Below are 11,235 nucleotides of genomic sequence, written 5' to 3'. Positions count from 1 at the left end.
TTTCCCTACTCCATGCTTTTCTCCTCATCATAAGCTGTATTAGAGCATAACTTAAAGTGAGTCCTCTCCAAAGTAAGCTCCGAGGTGCAGTCCATTCCAATCTGAGAGTTAATGCTGAGAAAAAGCTTCTGTAACAAACACATTACTCAAACATTATCTGTGTGCATGCGCATGTTCATCTGTGCATCTGTACCTTACAGTGAAGGCGAAAATTCTGCTAGCTTTAACATAGAACTTTATTGAAGCACAAGACTCAAATAGATATACACAAGAACAACAATTAGAAGGGCATCTTATTTACAATGGCTCAGTCCACTTTAAACTCACATATTGAACATCACAATCAAGAAACAAGTATCATCAACAAGTGTGTTTTCAGTTGTATATTCATTTGGCATCAGAAAAGTGATACAGTTACACAGAGTTGGGTAAATTTATCACCACCATTAAAGAGGTACACTGAAACACAGAATCAGCTGTGAAGCAAAAGCATTATTTTGGGAGCATTTGACTCAGGAACACAAGGAACACTCAGGAACATAAGCAAATGGTTAAGCATATTAATTTCTCTTGCTCTGCTTCAGGGTGATTTTTAATTGTCAGGTTTGCGCTTCAGGGTCCTAGCATAAATTTCAATCTCTTGGAATGCAGAAATAAGTGGGTCAAGATTCACCACCACATCATCATCATCATCATCATCAAATAGTTCTTCTTTTTCTATATTTTTGCTAATATTGTCAAATATCGCAAGAACCAGTTGAATGTTCTCACTTGAGTCCTCCCTACTAAAGAGGGTCATAAATTCTGACATGGACTCAGTAGACAGTAAGCGTTTTGTCATGAGAATGCTTTCAGACAAATTCAGGAGCAGTTTCAGAACCTGAAGCCTTGTTTTGGTATCGCCTGAATTCAGTAAGTAGAAAAACCCAGACAAATAATTGGCAACCACTTTGTGATAGTCAGAAGTAGCAGTGAGGTGTGTAATCATTGTCAGCCCAGACAACTGGTCAGAGGAATTTAACTCATAATCAAAGGTATCCTCACAAACATGACACACGTATGTCTGAATCATGTTTAAATCTGGATATGGTGGAGCCATGCTAACCATATTTTCCAAAAACTTTGTCCTGACACGGGTAGATGGATAGTTAAGTAAGGCTTCAATCAGTGAGATAACGCCCGAGTTTCTAATGAAATCACGAGTAAACTGAGAAGCGCTTCTCATGCCCATTGCAATCTTAGAGATTTCATGGATAAAAGGGTCTCGGTTTCTGTCCATTAATAAAAGAAGTTCCTCAAACTCCTCAGAGCCAATTCTAAGATCACACTGTATGCAGCTACAAGACCAGCTCTCAGGCTGCACACTCTCCTTGACCTTAAGGTGCTCGCGAATCTCCTGGACTGATCGGTAATTGGGATCATACTGAAATGGGAACTCAGATACAGGCTCATCTTCAGATTCCTGCTCTCCTTCTGTCTTAGGTTTTCCCCCAAACATTTCAGCAAACAGAGATGCTGCTTCTTTGGGGAATCTGAAGGGGCTTATGGATGGGAAGCCAGCCTTTCCCCATGGACCAGGCTTAAACTGAACAGTGACCTCGTCCCAGCTCTGGGGTCTGCGGGAAGGATCAGGTTCCTTCTCAGCTGAAGACTTAGGCTCGCAAATGACCTTGAACACAGGGGTAGGATTTGATTCAAAACTAGTTTCATCCCCTTCCCAGAACCAGGATCCCACCATGGTTTCAGCTTCTGTATTAAATCCACAGTTATCTCCACTGTCAACCTTGTTAATCACCTCATCTTTTGGCCCTTGTTCATTTTCTGGATTGGACCCACTGATCGCAGTTTCAGATTCTCCAGTGCCCTTGTCACTAGACCAGAAACGGGACCCAACAATCATTCTGTCCTCACCCTCTGGCTTGGAGACACAGTTTACACCTGCTCTTGTATTGCCATTTTTTGCAGCCCACATCAGAGACTCAAAAATTGCCTCCTCTTCAGTTTCTGACCCAGTTTCGACTGTCTGCGACCCAGCCCCTATTTTGGCTTGAGCCCAGAACCATGACCCAGTAATTTTCTCCTCCTTAATTCCAGGAGTGGGCTCAAAAGCACCCCTCCTCTTTGCATCTAGACTGGCCTCTTCCTTGCCCCAGAACCAGGATCCAATTGTTTCTTCTTCCTCTTCGGATGCTACCTTGCTCTCTTCATTAATCTCAGGAGCTGGCTGAAATTTGTCCTCATCCCCAGCCCAAAACCAAGAGCCAATGATGTCTTGCTCTTCAGCTTCTGGCTTGGCTTCCTCTCTGGTAGTAGCCTCTACAATGGTTTCTTCATTTTCCTTCCAGAACCAAGAATTGAATGTGTTGTCCTCTACAGTTGGTAGCTTGATCTGTTCTCCAGTCTCATCATCTATATTTCCCTCTTCTGCAGCCCATAACCAGGACCCTGCAACGGCCTCCGTCTTTGGATAATTATTGGACCAGAGCCATGAATCAACAGTGTCCTCTTGTTCTCTCAGAGTAGACTTCAAGCTTTCTCTATTGGTAGGACACAAACTGGGCTCTTTTGCCCAGAAGCAAGACCTTTTATTACTGTCCTTAGCTTCTGCCACAGGCTTGTATCTGCTATCAGCTGCGTACTTCATATTGGCTTGTTCTCTGGCCCCAAACCAAGGTGATACAATGGGCTCTTCCTCATCCTCCAGGCTAGACTTACTATTAACTTCAGCCTCCACACTATTGTCTACTTTAGCCCAGAACCAGGGCCCAATGATGGGCTCCTCCTCAGCTCCTGCCATGATGTCAGAACAAGGTTCAGTCCCTAAATCCACATGTCCCTGCTTTTCCGACCAAAACCAAGGCACAAAGATTGTCCCTTTTGTAGCTGCTGGCCTGGCCTGTTCTTCAACCTTAGCCTCTGTATTGACTTCTCCAGCCCAGAACCAGGAATCGGTACCTTCTTTTTCCTCAGGCTTTGGCATCTTCTCACAACTGACTCCAACAGATCTCAAGCTGTTCTCACCAACGCCCCAGAACCAAGATCCAAAAATGGACTCATCATCAGCCTGTAAGTTGACATCTTCATCATCAGCCCAGAACCAGGACCCAACAATGTTATCCTCCTCATTAGCTACTGGCATAGGCTTAGAGGTACCCTTAGGTCCATTTTCCATACTGCTTTTCTTCTCAGAACCCAGAGAGAAACTATTGACTTGTTCCTCCTTATCCCTTGGTCTGGATTTAAGACAGGTCTCAGAGTCCACACTGGCTTCTTCTTCACTCCAGAACCAATCTCCAACAAAGGGCTCCTCCTCCACATACAGGCTGGCCTTAGTGCTCACCCTCTCTACCTTCCTGGACTCCTGGGTATCCCAGAACCAAGCCCCAATGAGGACTTCCTCCTCTGGTCTGGCTTCTTGTTTGGGATTTGCTTTGGCCTTGGTTTTCACTTCTTCCTTTGGCACTGTTCTGGTTTTGGGCTCCTTCTTTGTCTTAGACTTTGAAAAGTCACTAGCCTTCTCTTCAGGCATGAACCAGGACTCTTTTTTATTTGTATCTACAGATCCAGACAGGACATCACTGCAAGCTTCTCACTTGGCCTGGTGCCTGGCCCTCATATTGACCCCTTTCCTGGCTCTGGGTTTGGATCGAGATTTGGCCTCTTCTCCAGACCATAGCAAAGATTTTGCATGATTTTCACATTCAGATCCAGAGGTGGATTCAACACGAATTTCTTTCTTAGGCCTAAACCAGGACCTATTGTTGGGCTCTTCTTTGGGCCTAGACCAGACTTTAGGCTTTTCTTTGGCCCAGAACCAGGGAGTCTTAGCAGACTCATCCTCAGATTCAGAGCTAGAAATATTATAGAGCTCTTGCTTGTTTTTCTGTTTAGGCATAGTATTTGCCTCTTGTTTGGCCATGTGCTGAACCTGTTATTATTGGCCTTCATGTTTTTCCTAGGACGAAATCTTGCACTAGTTTCATCTCTGTTCCAGTAGGAGGAAATTCCTGAAGGTTTATCTGCCCATCTGAATTCAGAATTCTCATAAGCCTCTCCTTTGGGGATAGGCCTGGTACGGTACCAGGATCCCATACTGGTTCCCTCTTCTGAGCCATAGGAAGGCTGGAATCCTGCTTGAGGATGAGCCTTTTTGGGAAAACTCTCAGTGTCCATATTACCAAGTTCTCTATCTACAGACAGGCACTTAGCTTGAGCAACAGCCCCAGAATCAGTACTGACCAGTGGAGAGTCTGCACTACTGATCTGACATTGTTTGCCCATCCTTGACATGGGCTCTGCCCGAAACTTACTTGGGGCCCATACTTGAGCATCATTCTTCGACCGTGAAATAGGGATTGCCTTGGGTTTGCATTTAGCGTATGCCCCGCCTGGTGAACTGACTTCACTCCTAGGTCTTGCTCCAGGAGTATTCTTAGGCTTCACTTTAGGCCATGCTCCAGGCATTATCTGTGTTCTAACTTTGGGTCTGACAACCAACGGGACTACATTCTCTACCCCAGCAACACTGTTATTGTTGGCATTGGCATTCTCATCCCCAGGCTTCCTTTCAGCCTTTGCCTGGGCACCAGACTCAATCTCTGCCCTAGTCATGGTATATGTTCGGTAAAGCTCTGATGTATACCAATCAACAACAGTAACCCTTCACTAGAGATCTGTTACAGGATTGATCTTCACAACACTCTTTGGTAACTTAGGCTACGAGATTGGAAAGAACCAGACTGGAATGACAATCCAGCACTCAAGGAGGCTCCTACCCAAGCAGTCTCAGTCAATAACACAGATACAGTGCAGAAGAAGCGAAACCAAGCCGGAGGAAGATGGACAGGTCCTAGGTGGGCGCAGACCTGTTGACTGCACTGGTCAGCAGCAAGCACAGAATCGCCAAGCAGCCACTGTAGGTGATCTAGGAAGAGAAAAAAGAGCAAGTCAGTCCTATACAGTTCGCTTGCCTCCTGGAGAAACTTACACAGAGACACTGGTGAATGATGGTGAGAGGAACAGCTCAGCTAGGAGAAAACCTCTATGTTCCTCTTGCCTGCTGGAACACAGGTGCAGGGTTGAGGAGACAGTGCACACGCTAGAAATGAAGACAGACGGGAGCCCCAATCTCTCAGTAGCCAGTCTTGTCGATCTCTACTGCCCTCATCTAAACGTGAACCCTCTCCCATACCCACCTTCACCGATGTGGTGCAATTCCCTCCTCTCTTCGATGTCCAGGTGGTGTTAAGATCAACAGCTGACGGCAAGGAGTCCTACAAATGCATAAAAGAAAATGGAGGCTCGGTGCCTGCTACGTGGGCACACATATCTGAGCCCAATCCAACAACAAAACCATGCCTGCTTTCTGCCTAAAGTTTCTGTTCCCTGGTCCCAGCTCTTATGTCTTGTCCTGTGGATCATAGTCTAATTCACGTCTACCTCAACATTCCTAGTAGCTCTGAAAGGAAATAAAGGATGCTGTGGCAGTGAGCAAATTTAGGGTCCAGCAAAGACATCATGCATCCTCTTAGGCTACAGCAGTCTGCATCTGCCTCCTGGGTCCTCCACTGCCCCCCCTTCTCACCAACCTCCAGAGATCCGAGACAGTCTCCTCGATGACTGTTTTCTTTCTAACAGAGCTGACAAGACTTTAAGCAGGTCTGTGGACAAAGAGGAAAATGTAAGACAATCAGGAGATGATGGTAGCAGCTGTGGGCAAATTTGGGGGACAGGAAAGACATCATGCTCCCTCTTAGGTTACAGCAGTCTGCATCTGCCTCCTTATTAGTTCCTGGGTCCTCCACTGCCCCCCTTCTCACCAACCTCCAGAGATCTGAGACAGTCTCCTTGATGACTGTTTTCTTTCTAACAGAGCTGACAAGACTTTAAGCAGGTCTGTGGACAAAGAGGAAAATGTAAGACAATCAGGAGATGATGGTAGCAGCTGTGGGCAAATTTGGGGGACAGGAAAGACATCATGCATCCTCTTGGGGTACAGCAGTCTGCATCTGCCTCCTCAGTACCTAGGTCTTTCGCTGCCCAGATTCTTACCAACCTCCAGAGATCTTGAGACGCTCTCTTCAATGCTTTTCTCTTTCTTGCAGAGCTGACCGGACTTTAAGCAGATCTGTGGACAAAGAGGAAAATGTAAGACAATCAGGAGATGATGGTAGCAGCTGTGGGCAAATTTGGGGGACAGGAAAGACATCATGCTCCCTCTTAGGTTACAGCAGTCTGCATCTGCCTCCTCAGTACCTAGGTCTTTCACTACCCAGATTCTTACCAACCTCCAGAGATCCGAGACAGACTCCTCGATGACTGTTCTCTTTCTAACAGAGCTGACCAGACTTTAAGCAGGTCTGTGGACAAAGAGGAAAATGTAAGACAATCAGGAGATGATGGGAGAAGCTGTGGGCAGATTTAGGGGACAGGAAAGACATCATGCATCCTCTTGGGGTACAGCAGTCTGCATCTGCCTCCTCAGTACCTGGGTCCTCTACTGCCCACGATTCTCACCAACCTCCAGAGATCTTGAGACAGTCTCCTCGATCCCTATTTTCTTCCTCGCAGAACTGATCAGACTTAAAGCAGGCCTGTGGACAAAGAGATGAAAACGCTAGGCAATCGGGAAATGATGGCAGCAGTTGATCTTCTTGAGAAGAACACCACAAAGGAGAAGACTGTGTGTCTTTCATCATTCAGGGTCCTACTGCTGTAACATTCTAGTTTTATTTTGCCTGGCTGCAGGGTTCCTGAGGGTAACACCCACTTCCTGATGTCATAATCATTAGTCCTGCCATTCTCAAGATTCACCACTAGGTGGCCACGTTTCCTTTTCTTGCGCAGCAAAAAATGGGGGAAGGGCGCAGCACATTCTAGAAAGCAGGTTCTGAAGTGGTCCTTGGATTTATGACTCCGTCATCATCCCCAAACCATCTTTTCACACCCCAAATTTGAAAGGGAGGGGAAGGGCATTGGGGAAAGTACCTGAAAGGCTGTGAGAAATGAGATTAGGAGACACTAATGGATATCCCACCTGTCTGATCTGTCACCCCCACCATTTTCGCATCTCCACTCACAGTCTGGTGCCCACTCCCATTGCCACACACCTCCAGAAATCCACGCCATTTTCTTGTTCCTCTTTCCTCAAGCCTCTGGTCTACAGATGCTCACTGTGGCCTGTCAGAACACGCGAGACCTACCGCGCAGACAGGATACTTTGCCATCAAGCAGGAGCCTGTGAGAAGGGATGGCACCCAGGGCGCAGGGTACAAGGGTCCCTCTCCGGAAACTGATGAGCGCCCTGGTAGCCTAGGCAACTCACCACCCCCACCAGCTGAGCTGGCCCCAGAGATGGACACCCGCCCCGCACCCACACCCGCGGGCTCCCGCCCCCACACCTGCGGGCTCCCGCCCCCACACCCGCGGGCTTCCGACCCCCCCAACTCCCGCAGCAGCCTCCCCAGAACCAGTGGGCTATGGGGCGATCCCCTACCCCAATATCGCACCGTTATTTTTCCCGCACCTGCCTATTCCTTAATCTTTGCAGGGTCCAGACACCGTGGAGGGCGGGGCACGAGCGCTGGGAAGCCAAATGCTAGGCTGCCTACCCCTCCAGCCTCCAGACCATCACAGCCAGCCGCTCCAGCTGCCCCCTTGGTCCTCAGCCCGAGCGGGATTCCCGTTTCCTCCTCCCGCCTAGGATCTCCGGGAACCGCGCACCACTCCGGGGAGCCCCCGCGACCCGCTCGCTCCCACTGCACTGTCAGGGCCGGGCGGTGGTCCGCAGAGCGCAGCCGCCCCGAGCCCTCGACACACCCCCACTTGCCTGGCCAGGCGCAAGGCCCAGGTCTGCGGGCTTCCCCGCGTCCCCCATCTGCTTGTCTGCTCTGGGCTGTGCTCCGTCCTCCGCAGCTCTTCTCTCTCTGGTCTCTCGGGGCTTTGCACGCGAGTGGAATGGCAGAGACGCGTCCTGCCCCCACGCCTCTGCAGCAAACGGGCAGGGGCTGTTGCGCAGGATGCGGCAGGCACAGCTCGCCTCGAGGGTGTCGGGAAGGGGGCGGAGGGATATGGCGCACAGGCTTGACGCCCCCGCCTGGGCCCACCGTAGTTCCGACTCCCAGAGGGCGGGGCCACACGCAGCCCAGCTCCCCTGGGGAGGGGGTGGGTCGCACAGTGAGCTCCTGCAGCCCCCTGCTCACCCTAACCAGAGACCACCACCACTTTTCTGGTGCCACTCCAGGGTGGGGGATGCCTGAGAGCTAGGGTCTATGAGGGCTTTGGGGAGGGGGGACTACATGAAGGAGGGTGTCTGGAGTTGGGGAGCAGGAGGCAGCGGAGGGATACTGAGTGGGCCCCTAGGTACATCAGCACTTCAAAACGAGGCTGGATATTGCCTTCCCCTCCCTGCTTCCCCCCTCCACCCACTCATATGACGCCAGTGGAAGGGGGGGGGGGACTCAGTACTGCAGCCTGAGAGGGGACAGGTGACCTAGCAACAGACAGCCAGTAGGTTGTTCCTGTTGGTTCTCCCATGTTTTTTCTCACTGGTTCATGCAGCCATGAAGAGGAGGGGGGCTCTTCTGTCTCTAAGGGATCTGAAGTGGGGACTTCTGTTACATCTCCCCCTCCTCAACTACCCCATTCTAAAGGGAAGACCACACTATGCCTGGCCTCCTAAATCGACCACCGGTTTGCACCAACAGATAATTCTTTCTGTCGCAGTGTGTGTGTGTGTGTGTGTGTGTGTGTGTGTGTGTGTGTAGTGGTGTGGGGGGTGTGGTGTGTGTGTGTGGGGTGTGCGGGGGGGGTGGCGCATGCGCCTGTTAAAGTGTGCTTTCCATTCTACCTTTGTGGGGAAAACGCAGTTGCATTATGCACACACTGAAGCTGTTGGACTTGTCCATTTAGAAATTCATTTAAGCAGCTACCCAGTGTTTCACAGAGCAACAACCTGAAGTCCATACCCAGGATACATAAACATGTTATTTGGCCAAGGAGAATTGAGGTTCAGGTAGAACTAAGGTTGTTAACAGTGGAATTTAGCAAAAAATTATGCTAGATCATTGTAGCTATTGTAACTGCAAGGGTACTTAGGTATGACCGGCAAAGGCCTAAGAGTTTATGTCTCAGGAAAGCAGCACTGGTAAAGCAAAACAAAACTATTGTTGCCTTTGAAGAGGGAAAGAAGCCAGAACCCATGGAATGCAGGTTGTCCGCAGAAGCTATAAAAGATATTCTTCCATAGACATCCCTGAAAGAAAGGAGCTGTTTGATTTAGTATAGTAAGGCCCTTTCTGCATCCAAGGCTATATAATATTGTCTGTCTCATTTTAAGCCACTAAATTTATAGTGATTTTGATAGCAGGAACAAAATATATACGCCATCCTTATTCATAATGTCCCACACCCCCCTCCCCTTAACTGCCTTTACTGCACATCAATGTCCTGGAAGAATTCACATTGTGTCTGACTTTTCACGGGCATTAACACCAATCCTGTTTCACAAATATAACTAAAATAACCCCAGTACAAAATTGGCTCACATAGGTGGAGGTTTATTGTTCTTTCTTGTTGCTGTGGTGCTCCTGAGAATTGAACTCAAGTTCTTGAGCATGCTAGACAAGCAATCTGCCAGTGAGTTCTATCCATAGCACTGCTTAAACATTGTACTGGGAAATGGGTCTCAGCAAGTTGCCCAGGCTGACCTTAGGTTTACCATGCAGCCCAAGCTGTCCTCAGACTTACAATTCTGTTTCAGATGTCAGAGGGGATTATATGTGTGAGCAACCATGCCCCTAACCCCAAGTACCAGTATCTTTTTACTTACTGATAGGATTGGTTCTAGCAATAGTTGAAAAATCTGTTGGATAATCTCCTGTCAATTCATTTACAAACTAAAGCCATTGAATGGCTAACAATTATTGATCTTAAAAGGGCCCTATGGAAAGCCTTTTATGTATTGATCTATTGATTCAATATCATCTTGAACTAAGATGCTGACCTATATTATGAGTGCTAGACATGATTTACTTCCTTCAAAAATGCATTCAAGTCCAACGTCCAACAATGACTATTGTTCTACCATCCAGCATCTTTATTTTCTGTGCAACCTGGACTTGTCTCTGAAATATAAAATTCAGAAACAAGTTACAAGCATTAACCCTGGGACAAAGAGGCAGCTGTGCTCCCTTCCAGCACCTCACTCACTTTTCTCTTCCTCGTCTCCTTTGCCTCTCGTATTTGCTCATGAACTTGCACAGTGGCATATTTACTGCCATTATGGCTCACAGTATCTCCTCTTGGACCTCTCAAGGAACTGCTTCTAAAGACTGAGGTCAACTTGCTGCTCTACTGACCTCCATGTCCCTCAGTTAAGCCTTCTTTAACAAACTTTCTTTCAGATTAGATTGGGCCAAGTTCTGTGTGTTCTTAAAATGGATTTTTCTTTACCTGGACTGCAGAAGCTTCATGCTACAGTTAGAATTATGGATATTCCCCAAAAGTCTGTGTATCCCTTTTCATTTATCTTGATAGGTGGGCACTGAGAAGTTTTGTTCTGCTGTGTGTGTGTGTGTGTGTGTGCCATGATCTTGCTGCAGTCACTGGATCATGGACTAACCCCCCCCAAAAAAAATGTGAGCCAAAATCCCTTTTCTCTTTATAAGTTGATTACCATAGGCACTTTCTTTATACTGATGAACAGCTAATCTATTGTACGCAGGAAATTGAATCTCTCCAGTCAAGGCAAAGTAAATAAAATTGGGTGAAATACCCCCAAAATATGTATTTCTAATGTGGGAAAGAGATGCGCTGGGCAGTATCTTGGACTGTTTCTACTACTTGAGATGGTACATTTACAGAATTGGGAGAGGCCACATCTAAGAATATTTTCAGGTTATATCAAATCAGGTTATATACATACCTATAACCCCAGAACTTGGGGAAGAGGGCAGAGTCAGTAGAATCACCACAAGTTCAATGTTCAAGACCAGTCTGACCAGCCAAGGTTACATAGTACGATTTTCTATCTTAAAATAACAGAAAGACAGAGAAGGAGAATAAGAAGAAAAATGGTGTGAATTGGGAAAACAGAGCTAGGAACAATATCCTTAGGCCATGGTTTATCTTCAGGAAGTACAGCTGCTCTAACGGCAACACTGTAATTAGGAATTTTCTTTGTCCTGTGTTCAGCACATGTCCTCCACTATACATTTGTCATAACAAAGGCATGTT

General features: G+C 47.5%; 1 protein-coding gene and 1 long non-coding RNA gene across 3 annotated transcripts; both read right to left on the bottom strand.

Annotated features, from left to right (window-relative positions):
- Nucleotides 1-516: 516 nt before the first annotated feature.
- On the bottom strand, nucleotides 517-5,644 carry LOC121437236 (G-protein coupled receptor-associated sorting protein 1-like). The gene is given in 5 exon segments (XM_041637102.1): nucleotides 517-594; nucleotides 596-3,931; nucleotides 3,934-4,924; nucleotides 5,196-5,273; nucleotides 5,589-5,644. Coding segments are annotated over 3 exon segments (4,077 nt in total). The 5' UTR covers nucleotides 4,612-4,924; nucleotides 5,196-5,273; nucleotides 5,589-5,644; the 3' UTR covers nucleotides 517-531.
- Nucleotides 5,645-5,860: 216 nt separating this feature from the next.
- Nucleotides 5,861-6,646, bottom strand: LOC121437039. 2 transcript variants are annotated; one of them, XR_005972926.1, is made up of 4 exons: nucleotides 6,488-6,646; nucleotides 6,288-6,359; nucleotides 6,052-6,127; nucleotides 5,861-5,895 (listed from the first exon to the last, which is right to left on the bottom strand). It is a non-coding gene; the product is annotated as an uncharacterized LOC121437039 (long non-coding RNA). The 2 variants fall into 2 exon arrangements; XR_005972927.1 differs by having other exon boundaries at nucleotides 5,863-5,895; nucleotides 6,056-6,127; nucleotides 6,488-6,642.
- Nucleotides 6,647-11,235: the final 4,589 nt, after the last annotated feature.

Source organism: Microtus oregoni, unplaced genomic scaffold (assembly GCF_018167655.1).
Source record: "Microtus oregoni isolate MIOR12 unplaced genomic scaffold, Mior012 000050F_ref0000143, whole genome shotgun sequence".
Taxonomy (NCBI): domain Eukaryota; kingdom Metazoa; phylum Chordata; class Mammalia; order Rodentia; family Cricetidae; genus Microtus; species Microtus oregoni.
The sequence above is the reverse complement of the archived record's forward strand: the minus strand, read 5'-3'. Positions and strand labels throughout refer to the sequence as shown.